At 34.9% G+C, this 19,020-nt stretch overlaps 1 protein-coding gene across 2 annotated transcripts in view; it reads left to right on the plus strand.

Annotated features, from left to right (window-relative positions):
* Positions 1-1,949: 1,949 nt before the first annotated feature.
* ipo11 (importin 11) overlaps positions 1,950-19,020 on the plus strand; it is a 170,283-nt gene continuing 153,212 nt past the window's right edge. For both annotated transcript variants that reach the window (XM_016291746.1, XM_016291747.1), the window contains exons 1-2: positions 1,950-2,045; positions 8,864-9,010. In XM_016291746.1, coding sequence (XP_016147232.1) covers positions 8,873-9,010 — 138 coding nt within the window. In that variant the 5' untranslated portion in view covers positions 1,950-2,045; positions 8,864-8,872. The remainder of the gene's footprint in view (positions 2,046-8,863; positions 9,011-19,020) is intronic.

Raw genomic sequence — 19,020 nt, forward strand, 5'->3', positions numbered from 1 at the left:
TTTTTTTTTCTAGAAAGTGAAAATATTGTTCTAAAACAATATCAAAAATGTACTGTAGGCATACATTTTAGAGCTGTGCAATATTCCGAATGTATAATAATAATCATCAAAATCATGTTGGTTACACTTTATTTCATTTGCTAATATTCCAATGACTGCTAGTGGACATGTTCTTTATAATAATAGCAACACAATAATCGTTTAAATCATTTTGTAGCCTATTTGATATTGATTTGATTTCAATTAATATTAAAATATATAATTTTATATAAAATATACACAATATTTCAATTAATTGATTCAGTAGTAGTATTTGACATAAACTGACAGTGTGATTGAAGCAAAACAATGCCCTGGTAAACTTAAATGTCCATTCCAGGCTGCAAATGTTGTCTCTTAATAACACAAGTACATTTCTGAATCTGGTTTCATTTTCTGTGTGACCCACTTTGCTTTTCACTAATATTCAATCTGATGTTCTTTGCAAAGTACAATCATTGGGAAACTAGTTTTGACACAGAACAGACTTTCAAGCTCTCTGAGCCAAGCACAGCTTCAGACCACCCACAGTCTGTTATAGTCAGAAGTCTGACTAGACTAACCACACACCCAATGGGTGATTTGGGTTCAGTGTCTTAATGAGGTTTTAATCAGAAACCGCTTTACAATATAGGCTGCGGTTGACTGCAGAATTAAGTATTATGGTGGTTGTGCGTTACCTGCTGGACAATAAATGCAACTACAATCATGTATGATTAAATGATTCTCAATCTGGTACAATATAGCATGTTTCAAGAATCATTGTTATTAATAATAAAAATTGTCAGTACAATGCACATTATGCTTGCAAATGTAATTATTCAAGCCATGAAATTCAAAAACTTTTATTATTATTAAGAAAACATCAAATATGTATGTGTGTGTGTGTGTGTGTGTGTGTGTGTGTATATATATATAATTTTCAGTCAATTTTTTTTTCTGCATAAGTAAATGGCTAAAAGGCTAAATAAATAAATAAACTAAAATTAAAAACATCATAATTTGCACAGCCTCAAAAGAATCATAAACGTCTAAACACAAAAACAGCCATATCTACAAAATGATCACAGGGGTATTAACAAAATATTATTATAAATTGTAATTATAATTTTTGTATCATCAACTCCCAACATCAACACTCTCATTATCAACAATCACAAAAATCACATCTTTTTCATTCTTTTCTTTTTTTCTTTTCTTTTTTGTTGACAGGGCTTTTGAAACAAAAGATTTTTAAAGTCTACAAACAGCAGGGAGACTTAAATATATACATTTGTGGATAAATTCCGAGCCAGTGAAAACATATTATTTATATTAGCCTTCTTCTAAATATTTTCCGTATTTAATATATAAAAATGATGTGTTCAAAATACCAACCTTTTTCTCAGATGATCAACACTTTATTTTTAAAAGCAAAAGTATTTCAACAAGACGGCATTCAAATTACAAACTTACTCAACATTATAGCAGGAGCTTAGATGCACACAAAAAAAACTAAAAACCTTTTTTAATTAGTATTTAAAAAAAACAATACAATAGTGCAAACACATATTTTAGGAATCAGAACAATTCCAGCAAAAGTATATTAAACAAGAATAACACTTGTTGAACAATGTAACATTTCCAAACAGTACAAAATAAATAAATAAATACAAATAAAAAGGTACCAATCATGGTACATGAAAAATCTCATCATATTTCTTCCAAAAAAAAAAAGTTTAACTTCTTTAAAAAGATTTAATTGTAAAACTTTTTAATTATGAATTATTCTTAGTAATTTGTTTAAATGTTCTACTTCACATAAGAAATCTATAAGTGTGGGTGTTTTCTTAAGAAACCTTTGTTTGTGAAAAAAAATCTAAACATGAACGTTTGGATATGTGATGACGTCATTTTTGTGCGACAGAAGGCACTGTGGATGGCGCCATCCTCACAACGTGCGCGCCGTGTTTAGAGCCGACTGCGAGCTGTTTTGATCTCACCCGGCATTGACATATTTGCGGAAGGTACGTCAACGAGAACAGCAGCTTTAAGGGATGTTTTGGTGCCTCAAAACTCTTCCAACTGAAGTAATTTGTGATGTTAAATTCTTCAATTTGCTCCCTAGGCCAACATGCGTGACAGTAGAGTTTCTTTAGCCACCAAGCTACATACTAGATGTTTCTCTGCTTTTGTTGGAGTGTGGATATTTCACATCACTGGGATGAATTCACATTCCGAAAGACTGATCATAATTCGCTTCATTGAGACGTTATGTTTAGCAGATGGCCGCAGACAGATTTGGCAGTATGATGATAAGAATGATTGGCATGCTTCCGTTTAATCTTATGCCGTTATTATGATACCGTAACGACTTAATGTTACACACTTGCGCCATCCTCTATTTCACAGATCATGTATAACGTGTACAGTTTAATGGTTTCATACAACATCAGGCCGAGAAGAAGCTCGAAGACATTCATAATTCTGCTGCCACAGTTATGAATGCGTAATACAGATGTGTTCACATGCACGTGGACGTGTATTATTCCAGATCTGTCCACCAGTGCTGTTGTGTTTTTACCTACTGTTGAAGGTTGATGATACTTGGGTATAATGCACAATATGTTTTGGTTTTGAGGCTGATTTTAGATCAGCGAAGTCTTTCATGTTACATTATAGACAGTCCACGTGTAATCTGTCCTCATTTATAGATAGATACATACTGTAGATAGATAGATAGTAGGGGTGCTCTGATCAGGATTTTTGAGGCCGATTGCCGATCACAGAAAGTAGTATCTGCTGATACAATCACCGATACTGATCTTTTTAAAGCCTTATTTCTATCATGTAGAATTATTTATAGTAATACTCCAGTTAGAATTTTTAGACATTTATTCAGGGCCTGAAATTCATTTTTTTTAAATGAGGAGAATTTCCCAATTTATAGGTGACTCTTGTGAGAGGGGATTTTTTTATTTATTTGAGGAGTGGAGGGGAGCATTTTTTTTTCGACATTTTACAAAAATATGTATTTATCCCGCCTAAATGTTTGATTATGCAGTGCATTTTTGTTTTTACACTCGTGCAATTGTTGCTCAATAGCTTACACGCAGCACAACACAGTTGCTCAAGCAAGTGGCAAAACATTTAAACTACTTTTCGTACGTTATCAAAAACACTCTAAATTAAAGCTTACCACTGACAGAAACACTCAGCTCTACTGCCTTTTCTTTTGCATTTAAATTTTTATTACAAGCAATCCTGTTAAACTGTTAAAAAACGTTGTTTTCCTAACTATTATTGCCTTATTTATCTAAAAGTGCTATTTTCCTTTAAAACAAGCAATGCCAATGATATGACTTGACATGTGGCCAAGTATAGTGCTCTGCATTTAACCCATTCAAAGTGCACACACACACTCTCTCACACACACACACACACACACACACAGGTTTGTTTTTGTGAAAAGTGGGGACATCCCATAGGCGTAATGGTTTTTCTACTGTACAGACTGTATATTCTATTGCCCTACACCAACCCTACCCCTAAACCTACCCCTTACAGGAAACTTTGTGCTATTTCAGATTTTCAATACACTCCATTCTGTGTGATTTATAAGCGTTTTGAAAAGTGGGGACATGGGGTAATGTCCTGAAAAGTCACCGTCTCCTTGTAATAAAAATATGTCATACCTTTGTCCAAAATACAAATTTATCATTTGTATACAAATTGATGTCCTCATTTGTCACAAACACACACACACACACATAGACTTTAATTATATGTATTTATGGCATAATACATTTTCGTTTTCATATTTACCACAAACAATGTGCTGTCACTTTAATTCAGCGCGTGCAGCAAACTCTGTGTGTGGAAACAATTGCTGCAGACGCAATGCCGGACCGCAACTGCGTGCAATGTGTACGCTTTAAAATCCGTTAACATGAGCGCGGAAAAAAACGGAGTATGTGTGAACTAGGGATGGGCATATCGATCCTAAGTATCGATATATCGATACTGACGCGAGTATCGAAAGTATCGATACTCAACCTAAAAATATCGATACTAAGGTGTGTTTTATTTACCAGTGATTTCGTTTATTTAAAATAATAATAATAATGCGTACAAATGCATTGAATTGAACAAATAACCTTTGTTCGCAAGTAATTGTGTAGGATAGAATTATTTTCCAGCTCATCTGAACACACGCAAATGTTGCAAGACAGAACCAATCAATCAAAGAGAGCGTTCACTCACTTCTAAAAGTGCATTCAAACAGGGCTGCGTTTCCCAAAAGTATCATAAGAAAGCATTAAAGCTTTTGGGAATGGCAGCCCTGAACAATGCTTATCAGAGGACAGAAAAAAACATATGTTTGAGTTATTTCACAATCCTAATAAATTACAATTAAGGAATATTGAATGTTAAAATGTGTTTTACACAAAGTTAAGAGGATATCATTACCCATTTTACTCTTAGTAATTTAATAATTTAATACATTTCATCATTTAAAAGTTTAGTTCAGAAGTATCGTATCGGTATCGATATCGACGATACTGCCTTGAAAAATATCGGTATCGTATCGAAAACAAAATAAGTGGTATCGCCCATCCCTAGTGTGAACCATGAAGCTTCGAGTGTGCGAGCGCTAAATGCTTAAACACTGGCAAGAGAAAAAAAAGAAGCAAATTATAAACTTTAGTGACGATGCAACACTGCCTCGCTTGTGCAAGTGATAATTCCTGTATCAACTGTGCAGCGTGCAGCTCGCTGTTGCTGATAGTCAGACGCAAAGTCATTTGAAGCCATTTGCGCGTTTTGAATGAGAAAGAGAGAGCGCACGGTGAATCACTCGCGCTGTTTGTGAAATTATGTCTCACTGAAAGTTTTAATATTACTTCATAAGTTATTTAATGGAGAAATATAAATGTTAGGCCTACCTCGCCTTCAGCATTATAATTATTTTCCCCGCATCGGACAGAGATTGAGACGGTGCCGCTGCATGTCATGGTGAACCTCTCACAGCAGGCGCGTTATCAGCTTGAGATCGGCCTTTTAGAGACCCCCGATCAAACACCCCAAAGCGATTATCGATCGATAGATAGATAGATAGACAGATCGATATAGATTTTAGAATAATTTTTAATTTTATTAATAATAATTTTTGGGGGGTAATTTTTTGGTCAAAAGCTTTGGGAACCCAACATATTGGTCAACCACTAGTTAAGAGAAGTTTAATAAGACAACTGATGTGGGTTGATATAGTGTTAATTGTAATACACTTGACCTGGCAATTACATACTTTGGAAAACGGTATGTATTGTGTATATATAATTAAATAATTATAATAGAAAGTTATTCATGCTTCTTGCAATGCATGTTATGTATCAGTGGAGAAACATGCTTTTGTCCCCCAGAATCGTGTGCTTATGACATCTGCCAGCAGGGACCAACTGAGGCTTGATCTCATGTCAGATTTGTCTCTTGTGGCTTTGTAATGTTTGACATATATAGGCTACTTCTGATCACAGCTTAAATGTCATGTTTTAAAGGCCAGTGAAATATATGTCACAATACATCAAATCCAGATGACATTCTGCTCAAGCACCTGAACCTGAAGTAAGATCCTTTGTCTTTTTTTGTTGGAGTGAACAATCGTTTTCTATGCACTTCCCAGATCTCAACCTACAAACCTACATTCTAGAGTTTGCATGTGATCTAACATCTGGTACATACAGGGAAGTGGACAGGTTCATAAATTAGCAGTTTGCACAAAGACATTTTTTTTTTTAAATCAGATGAGATGTGTGCACCAAAGATGGAGTGCTTGAGGCGTTATACACAAGACTGCCTGGAACTAACACATCGCACCTTCCGCTTGAAACACCTTTGTACATGCTTGCAGTGTAGTCGCGCTTATCGCTCTAATAACTATGAGTTTGTATTTCAAGCATTGCTTATGACTGTGTATTCTTTCTGCAGCACACGAGGCTAATGCTTTTGAGCTCATAATTGGGAAATGCACAGCATCTGTGCTTTATTTACCAGTGATTTAAAAAATGGGACTCATTTCTACAACGTCATGGATACCATTTAACCTGCTAGCTCCTGTTTGTGAGGAAACCTCTAAAGCCATCTGCTGCTGTACTAGTCTTGTTTTTGGCATTATTCAGGACAGGTCCCTGAAAAAACATCGTCATTTTATTCTTTGCACCAATAGAGGGCAGAGCTGCACAGCAAAGTTTTCCAACTTGATGTTATTTTCCTGGATGAAATAAAATAAAACAAGCCTGGCTATATGATGCAGACTTTAGTATGGATTTCTCCAGGATTTTAGGAACAGTTGGACAGAACTGTCTTGTGCAAAGGTACAGTTAAAAAGCTCAAAGTCCAATTCAAAAGGAGATATTTTATTGAACAGAAATCACTTTTCAAAAACTACAACGAATGACTCGTTTGGACTACAACGCATATTTTCCGGGATTTGTGATATCACAAATACTGACGAATGGGACGAGACCTGGTTGAGCTGCACTAGAGAAGGCAACGAGTGTTATCACTATGTCAGAGACACGCTAGCTTTCCCAAGGCAGACGAACGTAGAGTTCTTACAATCATCCGGGTTTAAATCGTGCTCAAATTTATTTGATTTTGAGCAATATTTACATTATATTATTTATATATATATATATATATATCAGGGTGTCCGCGGGTCCTTAAAAAGTCTTAAAATGTTTTAAATAACGTTTTCCTAATATAAGGCCTTAAAATGTCTTAAATTCGGATTCGATGGGTCTTAAATATTTTTGGTCTCATTACCGCTAAAATATCTTCAGTCTGGCGAACCTAATGACTTTACAATCATTGGACAGACCGACCCACGGTCATCACCCGCTAGCTTTCCCAAGGCAGACGAACGTAGAGTTCTTACAATCATCCGGGTTTAAATCGTGCTCAAATTTATTTGATTTTGAGCAATATTTACATTATATTATTTATATATATATATATATATATCAGGGTGTCCGCGGGTCCTTAAAAAGTCTTAAAATGTTTTAAATAACGTTTTCCTAATATAAGGCCTTAAAATGTCTTAAATTCGGATTCGATGGGTCTTAAATATTTTTGGTCTCATTACCGCTAAAATATCTTCAGTCTGGCGAACCTAATGACTTTACAATCATTGGACAGACCGACCCACGGTCATCACCCACTATTTCACCAACAAAATAATTCCAAACAAAGCCACAGCGCTGTTTTGCGTCTTTGAGCAACATGACAGCGTTTTGTTCCTGAATGAATCAACCATTTAAATGATTCGGTTCAGTCGCAATGACTCACTTAACAGTGACTGGTGGTTTTAATTTCACATTTAAAAGTATCTTTTCATTTTTTTTATTATTTCAAATATCAGTATTCAATGTTTTATGTTTAATATATCAAAACAATATTTATGCATTTGTAACTGCAGGTTAAATGCATTAATGTCCTGCATTAAACAGTGCGTAAACACATCTAAATGCCACTTCAGGTGCAGCTTATGTCTGGATTGCAAAGATGAATTTTGTTGATACTGATTTAATTTGCTTGGTAACAGCCCAAATGTCTTATTATTCTTATTCACTGATTAAATGTAAGAATTTGACTCAAAAGATAATGCACACTTATAGAAAAATGGCTTTATAAAGGTAAAATGCCCATAAAAGGTAAACATCTATTTAAACTTATTGGAGAAGATTAATTTCTATCTGACTACCACACAGAATATGAAGAATATCAGAAACTTTAGGAGTCAGCTGTCCACGAAAGTCCTTAAGATAGCAGCATGATAACACACTCAATCAGTTGAATGAGTGACTCAATGACTTACTCATTAAGTGACTTACCGCCACTTACTGGTAGTTCAGCTTCAGAATAAATTGTTTACTCCACCAAAAATCTCAGTGATGCAGTTATTTTGCAGGGATATTTTATATGGAATATTGTACATGAATACTGACATGAAAAGTTCACTGTATATCGTAGTAATAAATATCATTTATTAGAGCAATGATATTTTGTTTTCTTTTTTAATTTATACACATTAAATATTACATATATGTATATAATAAAATGTATATTTCCATTACCGGTTTAGGTCTTAAATTTCATATAAGGTGGTATATATATATATATATATATATATATATATTAGTAATGATATGAAATGTTTCTTGAGCACCAGATCAGCATATTAGAATGAATCATGAAGGATCATGTGGCACTTCTTCTTTAAAAAAAACCAAACAAACAAAAAAACCTCCCAGAAATTTTACTTTGCCAATGCAGGAATACATTACATTTGAAAATATATTAGGATAGAAACAATTTACTTAACTTTTAATAATATTTTACAAAATTGCTGTTTTTTTAAAACTATATTTTTGATCAATTAAATGCAGTCTTGGTGTGCAGAAGAGACTTCTTTCAAAAACATTAGAAAATCTGACTGACCCCAAACTTTTGAACAGTGGTGTAAATCTGATTTTAAAAACGTATTTTATATTATTTTGTAATATGCTGGTAAAAATAAAACTCGTAATTAAATAGATCCTCATATAAATGTGACTGACTTTTAGTTTTAAAATCAAACTATTTGTATATTATTGAGTTTAGCTGTATTTTACTGTAAGTACAGGCTGTAGTTAACATGTGGTAGGTAAAGAACTCCAGTATTATTCTAAATGTTTCATAAAAGAAAAGGTCTCTGGCAGGTAGCAAAGTTAACTATGATTTGTCAGGATTCCAGTCTATTAAAATACTGAATGAGCCGTATTGTGTTCTCTGTTTGTGTCTGCAGCTTTACCTAATGGACATCCAGAGCGCCAGCTCAGTGGTGCTGCAGGCTTTGACCCAGGCCACCAGTCAGGACTCCGCTGTGCTGAAGCCTGCAGAGGAGCAGCTTCGCCAATGGGAGACCCAGCCTGGCTTCTACTCAGTGCTGCTGGTGAGAATCTGCTCCATACATACATCTGTGATACATTTCAGCTGGGGCTGGTGGCATATCAAAAATCTTATTATATAAGTGATTTTATTTAAAGTAATGCAACTTTGCACATTAATATGGAATTCAGATGATGTTCTGTTACAGGTGTGTGTAAAATGGCTTATCGAGGAAGGCTTTTTTCTGTTTTCTTTTACTTTTTAAACCCCTGAATTTTTTTTTATTCAGGCATTACATAATATGAAGATGTTAAATTAAGAAATATATCGTGATATAAATTTTGGCCATATCGTCCAGCCCTATATTGTACTGATGCCAGACTTTTGTTTGCCATTTTTTTGTTTTGAATAACCGTACATGTTGAAGTCCACAAAAAAACAAAAAAAAAACATTAAGTATAATTTAAGTCACTAAATTGCTTATAATTTTGGTCATATCACCCAACCCTAGAGCTAGACACCACAAGAGCCTGCATAACAATTACTTTCCCCTCAGAGAGATTGAATAATCATCTTGGCTTGAGTACAGACAACCACAACACAAAAGTCTGATCCATTTCATCCATCTTCTGTTTCTAACCTGCTGCACATTTCCACTGAGGGTAGAACAATAATGTGGGCATTACTTAAAGTGTGACTAATACCACAAAACATTACCGAAAAAAACCAAAACAATATCTACTAGGGGTTGGAATCACCAGAGACCTCATGGTACGATATTATCACGGTACAATATTATTGCGATTATATTGCAATTTATTACCTTTTTCCAACTTCAAATTATGTCCCCAAAGGAAAACTTTGACAACATCTGTTTTAACTAAAAAGAACAATTTCTCAGTTTGTTTCTCACTTCAGTTTTATTGTTGCAGTGCAAAATGGGATTGTCAAGCAGACAAATTGACCAACACTTTCATGAAAACCTGTCATAAATGTTGTATGCACCTGGCAAACTCAACTATTTCTATTACAGTCTAATCTAGTCCACCTTAATTAAATGTAAACAGGTAGGCACTGCTGTGCTACTACAGGTATTTTGAACAGTGCAACCTGAAATTGTACTAAAAAGTTGTGCAGACCCTTCAGCAGTTGGGGCATTTGAAAGAAAATTACTATTAAATTAAATAAAATAAAACCATGTAGTCTTATATCTAGGGATGCATCGAAATTAAAATTCTGGGCCGAAACGGAAACCGAAATTTCTGAATGCACTTGGCCGAAAACCAAAACCGAAAATGCTTTGTAATGATTATTTATTATTTTATTAAATAATATAAAATAATTTTGTAAGACTTTTTAAATTTAACTCAATTTTAAGGATACTGAATTTAAAAAAACACAAGCCAATAAAATAACCACACTTTTACTGAAAGTAACACAATAAAACTGGACAGAATTTATATTAATATTGGTAACACTTTACAATAAGGTTCATTAGTTAACTACTTTAGTTAATGAACTAAGAATGAACAATAGTTCTTCAGCATTTACTAATCTTAGTTCGTGTTAATTTCAACCTTTACTAATGCATTATTAAAATCAACAGTTGTGCTTGTTAACAGTTAATGCACTCTGAATTAATATGAACTAACAATGAATAACTGTATTCTATGTAACCAACATTGAGAAAGATGAATAAATACTGTAATGTATTGTTCATTGTTCGTTCATGATAGTTAATACATTAACTAACATTAACTAATGGAACCTTATTGAAAAGTGTTACCTTAATATAAAATGTCACTATATTATTTTTATTCACTTCTATGTAACAGAATCAGATATAAGTTGTTGTGGTAGTGCTACTGCAAACTGGAACAAGCAGGCCTATAATGCATAGAAATTTCCTGTCAGCGCGTTATTTGAGCGGACTTTGCTTTTCCGATGAGCATGAGTGGTACACGAGCGGAACGCACATTCATAGATCGGAATATTGAGCGGAGCGTCAAACCGCGCAGTGACGAGGAGAGTGAAACATGCACGCTGAACATTGCGGGGCAGGGCGTGCCATATATATTATAATTATTATTATTATATGTAGCCTATATTTTCGGTGCATCCCTACTTACATCCCCTCCTTGTTTACAAATCTGAAGTAAATCCATACATCCGATTTAAACGCGGACGGGGCTTTCCTGATAACTTTTCGCGATGATGCTCTCTTTATTTGACTAACTTACTGCATGCTGAAGGTGACTCAGCTGACCTCACCAGAAGAAAACACCATCTAGTGGATTGTAAAGAAATTGATTTTATTATTCAAACAAATAGTATAATAAAAAATTGATACTTGGCGTCCGTGCATCGATACAGTATTGCCGTGGAAAATATTGCGATACAATGCTGTATCGATTTTTTCCCCCACCCCTAATATCTAGAGGTTTGTTGTTTTCTTGCCAAAATGATGTCACTTCCTGAAGTATTATGTCATTAGTGTACTAGATGTTATTGCTTAAAGGGACATTACAAATATTGATATCATAAAAGAATATGGTAACATTTTACATTTTTAAGGTTCCATTAGTTAATGTATTAAAGGGGTCCTATTATGCTTTTTTCAACTTTTGAATTTTAGTCAGAGTGTAGTGTGTATGTTTGGGCATAAAAAAGATCTACAAAGTTACAAATCTCAAAGTCCACTCCACAGGGAGATGTTTCGTTTAAAAAAAATCTGTTTGGACTACAGCGTTGTTTTCTGGGGTTTAATGGTGTCACAAAGCGGCCCATTAAAAAAATGCAATAATTTTCATTGAAAAATGGAAATTCAAATGGTTGGGGGGTGGGGAGGGGCGAGGTCGTGGTTAGAACGCTTGGCTGAGTGCATCAGACAAGACGACGAAGAAGTGCTGCTGCAGAGTTAGTGCATCAGAGAAAATGAAGAAGAAGAAGAGCTGAAGAAGAAGAATTTCACTCGCGCCCTCCCAACATCCAACAACCCCCCCCCACCCCCAATAGGTATTAAAGCAGCAAACATTTCTTTTGCTCTTTTTGATTAACATTATTTACATAAGAAATGCACGGATCCATTATACTGATGTACATTTTGATATTTTCTTTACTGTTTACATTCACTTAAAACAACCGACTGTGCTTACAAGGATACTTGTCAAGACAGCCATTGGTATTCACCTGCTGTCTGAGAAGGCTATCTGTTTGTGCACTTAAATTTAAGTGAAATTTAAATAAAATACAGATTTCCAAACATATGGGTATCCCCTTGAACTTGGTAAAAAGATCATCTGTTTACCATCTTGACTCGAAAATACTGTTTTCATGGTCAGTTTTTCATTTATTATTTGCTAATGTTAATGAATGTTTACATTAGAGTGCACATCCTACTACGCTGAAATTAATAGGGGAGCGGCTGGAAACTAGCGACCTCTCCTGGTTGGAGATAGTATTAACATCATAAACTGAAAGCAATCTTTACGTGACTTGCTTTTCAGATGTTTTAAAATTGATCATCCGAGTCTAATATGATCCATCGGGCTGTTCTAAAAGACACTGCGGGCCGCCAGTTGCCCATCCCTGCTCTAGTTCATAGGGCTGGATATCGTAAAAATTTTTTCGATATAGATACCGATAACTTGACTTTGATACCGGTTCCTGAACGATACATTTTTCGATACCAATTTTATGAAATCAATTTGAACAAGATTACATTATCTAAAAAAAAGACTTTGGTTTTATTTTTCAGCTTGTTGATGTTTATACAAACTCAAAGACTCATCTCCTGAGCCACTGCACAAAGAAACAAAATGTAACCAACACAATAAATCAGTGCAAATAGTTTTAATAAAGCTCAAATAGTCTTCAGTTTACACGTTAGGCTACATTTTCACTAGTGCGTGTTTATTTTAAAACGCATAGCTCAGACAGAATCATGATTTCTATTTATTTTCCACTGATTTACTGATGAGCATTAGCAGCTTCCAGCACTGTCTGTCTGTGTTCTCTCTTCCAGTCAGAGGTAATAACATATTTAATTTCAGCAACATTACATGGCCAAAACACGTTAGCAATCGGAAGTTATTACAAACACTCGATGGTGGTTTAAAGTGAGTTTTGAGTAAAAGCGTAATATAAATCTTATTTATTGACTTATGTAGCATGATGCTACAGTTTGCATGAATGGTCACATAACACGTGCTTTCGGTCGTGTAGTATGAATGGACATCTGCATATGATTGGAACTCCACACAACTCCCGCGCTACTCTCCATTGGAAATGAATGACTGAATGACCGGTCTGTCACTTGTCGTTTGTCGGAGATGGTGGAAAGCCGGCTTGAAACGCCAGTATGACGAGGATCATTTTCATTTTAAAACATAAATGCACCAGTGTAAATGTAGCCTTACATCTAAGGGGGCAGGGACGCATTTGCACTACAGCCTCATGTGTGCGCCACATCTCTGAGTGTAACCGGTGTAAACTAGTAGGTGTGTTCGACTTGACGCGGACTGACTGTGCAGACCGATCGGTGTATTACAGTACCACGAGAGCTAAAGAGAGCAGACTGCTCTGTGCGCTTTCGAATCGCTCTCGCGGATGATCGATCTGCGCCGCACCTCTTCTAGTCGAACACACCGGCTAGTGCTGCAGGCTTATTGGCTCACTGACACTGATGAGATTAACACCTTAGGTATCGAAATTTGGTACCGAACGCCGAGAAGTTTTTCGATACTTGATGGTATCGAGGCATTTCGGTCGGTGCCTAAAAAGTATTGAACTCGATACCCAGCCCTAGTATTTCAATATTCTCAGAGTCTGAATCTGGCTCAAATTGATATGGCAATATTGATGCCATCCTTAACTATACCGGAGCAGACTGAACTTGCTGTTTTGGCAAGGGGCGGGGCAGTACTGAAACACCGTCTAAGCTGTTCGCCAATCACAACGCATTGGGACAGCTAACCAATCACAACACATTTAATTTTTCGGAAGGCGGGCCTTCATCAAATCTGGAACTAATCAAGCCGTTTGTGCCAGGCTGGGGAGAAAGGTATTTTAATAATGTAAGTTATGTGAAAAATAATAACGTTTTTCGAACCACCGAGCATGAGAGCATGTTCTAGTACAAAATCGATATGACTTCCATCTTTAAAAGTCATTAGTTTCATATTTTATCCTAAATATGCTATAAGACATATGATGGGCACATGAAAACGTACTGCATAGTAGAAATGACCCTTGTGGTTTCTTGGCCGCTGGGCCGTGACATTGAGGGAGATTTTCTTGGAGGCTGATCCAACTGAACTCACCAGATGGCCATTAGCCGTCATGACTCATTTTGCATTTCATGCCATGCCACTGTTTTATTTATGAGCAATTTTATTACAAAATAAAATAAGAAATAAAGCTTTTTAAACCAATGAAGTATGCAGCAGTTCTTAAGGGATGTCAGGGGCTGCCAGTGATGACGAACCAAACAACACTGGTCTAAGTGGTCCAGGAGGGCATTGATTTTGCATACTGAATCCAATTTATGCAATTTTTTTTCGTCCTCTGCACTGGCACATGGGCTAATTTATTTGAAATGTGAAATGTATATTTTACACTTCATACTGGTTGCAGATGAATTAGTATAGCTCTTTGAGCCACACAGAGGTTAAATGCTTCTGAACGCAGGGCGTATAATTCTGTTAAATGCTATGGTTTATCTCCTTACAAACACCCCAAGTTCTTTAGAGGTGAAGTTTTCCAGTTTTATGTAAAATCTGGCCACCTTTCAGATGCTGAACAAAGGCAGATGGGGAGGACATTTGAATCACTTTGTTGTGTTTACAGTGGAGACTGTGCTGTCCTGGGGCATGATATGTTTTGGTTTGAGCTTGAGATTTCATTGGCACGAGGAGCAGAAGGCTGATTAAGGACTAGGGTCAGTACCAGTAAATAAAATGTCACCACTCTTGATGCTGTTAAATAAAACAAATATAAGAAGGTATTAAAATATTTGTGAAATAACGGAAGTGGTGAGTTTTGTTGTTCACATTAAGAGCTGTAACATGCATTTAAAAAATAGATAGGGTGAAGTTTCATTGAACCATTGAATCATTGAAAGTTTCATATAAATGAAAACATATAGACAGCTCTCATTAGGGCTGGACAATATGGCCAAAATTTATATCACGATATATTTCTTAATTTCGGTTGATACGATATAATTCCGATATCGATATGAACACTATTAAAAAAAAAAAACTGCTAAGAATGCCCACAACAGATGTCTGTGCATACAAACCTATGAAAAATTAATTTGCCAAGTCTATGACACCTCATATAAAACCATATAATATTTTAGAAAAAACCCCAGCACAAATAAATTAATGTTCACATTTTATTTGTATTTAGCCTTCATACAAACAAGAAATGTAAAATCACTGTCAAATAATCGTCTCAGACTCACCTAATTAATATTAATATATTTAACGTCAAACTAAGCTAACATACACTACCGGTCAGAAGTTTTTGAACAGTAAGATTTTTTATGTTTTTAAAGAATTCTCTTCTGCTCACCAAGCCTGCATTTATTTGATCCAAAATACAGCAAAACCAGTAACATTTTGAAATATTTTTACTATTTAAAAATTTAATTTATTCCTGTGCTTTCAAAGCTATATTTTTAGCATCCTTACTCCAGTCACACGATCCTTCAGAAATCATTCTAATATTCTGATTTGCTGCTCAAAAATAATTTATTATTATGTTGAAAACAGCTGAGTAGAATTTTTTCAGGTTTCTTTGATGAATAGAAAGTTCAGAAGAACAGCATTTATCTGAAATAGAAATCTTTTGTAACATTATAAATGTCTTTATCATCACTTTTGATCAATTTAAAGCATGCTAAATAAAAGTATTAATTTCTATAATTTCTTTCCCCCCCAAAAAAGAAATCATACTGACTCCAAGCATTTGAATGGTGTATAATGTTACAAAAACTTTTTATTTCAGATAAATGCTGATCTTTGGATCTTTCTGTTCATCAAAGAATCCTGAAAAAAAAAGTACTCAACTGTTTTAAATATTGATAATCAGCAAATCGGCATATTAGAATGATTTCTGGGTCATGTGACACTGCAGACTGGAGAAATTATGCTGAAAATTCAGCTTTGATCACAGGAATAAATTACATTTATAAATATATTAAAATAGAAAGCAGTTATTATAAATAGTAAAAATATTTCAAAATTGTACTGTTTTTGCTGTATTTTGGATCAAATAAATGCAAGTTGGTGAGCAGAAGAGATTTCTTAAAAAAAACAAAAAACATTAAAAATCTTACTGTTCAAAAACTTTTGACTGGTAGTGTAGGCTGATGATTTTTATAGATTGAAACAAATGTGCTTTAGCCAGTATAAAGAGTATGAAAAGTGCTCTGTGTTGCTGCCCAAAAAAAAAGCAACAACAAAAACATGTTGCTGGAGACGGGCTTATTATTGAAAATGCAAACTGATTGTCTGCCAGCAGGAGGCGCTTTGAGAGCAGTAGAAGTAGCGGTTTCCCCAGTAATGGCTGTAATCAAATCAGCTCCGCTCATGAATGCTTCTTTATCAGATAAATTGAAAATGCCATCAAAACTTTTCTATAGACAGTCCTTTCCCTTCAGCGATACATTCATATAAAACACCCGCGACGTGTTTTGATTTTGAAACGTGCAGTGCTCATGTTTATTCAACAAAGTCAAAGGCCACAGACACTGGTAATGTATATCGAAATATCGGAAATGTGTTTAAAAATCATATCACCATTATTGAAAAAAATTATATCGCGATGCATATTGATATTGAATTATTGTCCAGCCCTAGCTCTCATTACCGAATTGAGTCGCTGCTCTGTACTACACATACAGTTCAAAGTCTGGTATCTTTACTGAAGTATCACTCTGTAGAATCCTGTATCCCTTCCTCAATGCTTGATCAAAAATCTAGCGTGTGATTTCTATGTTAAGCTAGTAGGTTAAGCTTCTGGAACACAAATAAAGGAAAATGCTTAATTTGAACTGTAATTTCCAGTAGGGCTGGGCGATAAAATGATAACGATAATTATCGTGATATAATTTTCCTTGATAAAACAATAACAAGAGTTTGATATAATGTTTATGGGCCAAAAGCAGAACGAAACGGCGTTACTCATTTGAACCAGGCCACATGGAGCATTTATCTGCTCGACTCAAAGTTCAAACGGCAGCGCAGCACAAGCTAGCTAGAGCAGATGTGTTGATGTGATTACTCGCTGATAATCTCGGTCACGCGACACTAAAAAGCACTGTGAGATCCAGTGTGAAGCTCTGGAAATCAGCGAAGAACACAAATGATATAAACTAGTTTAAAGTCCGATGAAAGAGCGCTGACAAACAGGAGAAACATTGTCCGCAACAATACAGTCAGAAGGCTTTTCAAACTAACACTAACTGCACTGTGGTATTGTGGCAGAAATGTGTGATATTCATATAGACTTTTATTATATTATTAATGTAGATGTATTAAATGTATTAAAGGAGTAATGGAATCTAATTACAGTATTTTTTGTGATTAAGCTATAGCTTTTGTGCATTTATACTACATGTATTAGACTACTGTTTTTCTATACAAATACCTAGAAACCATATAGATACATTTTACCATGGTATTGAGGGTGCGCTGTATGTGTGGTTTTAACTGTTGCTATTATCATGATCTAAATATATGCTACTATGGAAGACCAGTGGTTAATTTAAATAAAACAGTCAGAATAATTAAATTTCACCATATAAAATTGAGGTTGTTACAGATGATACTGTTTTTGATAATGAACATAAATTTGCATCTGCATCCTAACTAGGGCTGCACGATTAATCGAAATTAAATCGCAAAGACGATAAATCGCGATTAGGCATCAGTGAAGAACGGTTCTGTGATCAGTAGTAAATCTCCATCTGAAGGCCAGAGAGCGCTCTCGCGCGGAAACTCCAAATACGCAGCAAAAGAAATCCAGGAGATTCCTATAGCGGTTGCTGAATAAACAGAAGATTTAACTGCTTTCATTAATTCAGCGTGACTAATAAACACACGACTACGACAATATACGGTTTAACTGAGTTTGTCTAATTATAATTTTTATTATAATAAAGTATATAATATTGCAATGCTAATCGACATAGCCTTTATCACTGCTTAAATACTATGAAATATGTTGCGTGCCTTATTCTGTGTAAAAAGCCACATCTCACAGAAGGATTTATTTCAAACACTCGACTGACGTTATGAAGTGAGTTTGGAGTAAAAACATGTTATTAAATGTGGTATTTTCACATGCTTTCAGATGGAGCAGCATTTACTTCACAGAGCCGTAGTTCACTGAGAAGCTATGCAAACAGCTTTCATAATCGCGCAATTAAATCATTTACGATTATGAATGCGATTTTGCATAGCTTGTCAGTGAACTACGGCTCTGTGTAGTAAATGCTGCTCCATCTGAAAGCACATGATGGAGATTTACTACTGATTACAGAACCGGCTTAACTGACAAATGTGCTCATGACAATCGCATTTGATTAATTGTGCAGCCCTAATCCTAACTCAAGCTACTACTACTGTCAACTCAAGCTGCTATCAAATGTGCATTTCTAAGAGATAACAAATGTAATATTGTTAATATTGCAGCCTGCACTGCAAACTGTGCTGAAGATACATGTCATCAAAGTCAGACAACACAAACCTGTTTCATGAAGTAAATTTTTCTAATAAGATATTTATTTTGTTAAGGAAAAATGACTGGAAAAGTGTAAAGAATAAAAAAATGTGAAGTGTTTGTCATGTTATGTTAAAACCACAATTAACGGTCTGCTTTCTACAACCTATACTCAGGAACAAAATCTGCCTATTAAATTGAAAGAAATAAAGATATGAAATTTATTGTGATAATTATTGATATCAACTGATATAAACATTTTTATAATGATAATTTTTTAGCCATATCTCCCAGCCTTAATTTTCAGTAATATTATGTGATATATCATTTAAAAAAACATTAACT

The sequence above is a fragment of the Sinocyclocheilus grahami genome, unplaced genomic scaffold (assembly GCF_001515645.1).
Source record: "Sinocyclocheilus grahami isolate Dianchi unplaced genomic scaffold, SAMN03320097.WGS_v1.1 scaffold276.1, whole genome shotgun sequence".
Lineage (NCBI taxonomy): Eukaryota > Metazoa > Chordata > Actinopteri > Cypriniformes > Cyprinidae > Sinocyclocheilus > Sinocyclocheilus grahami.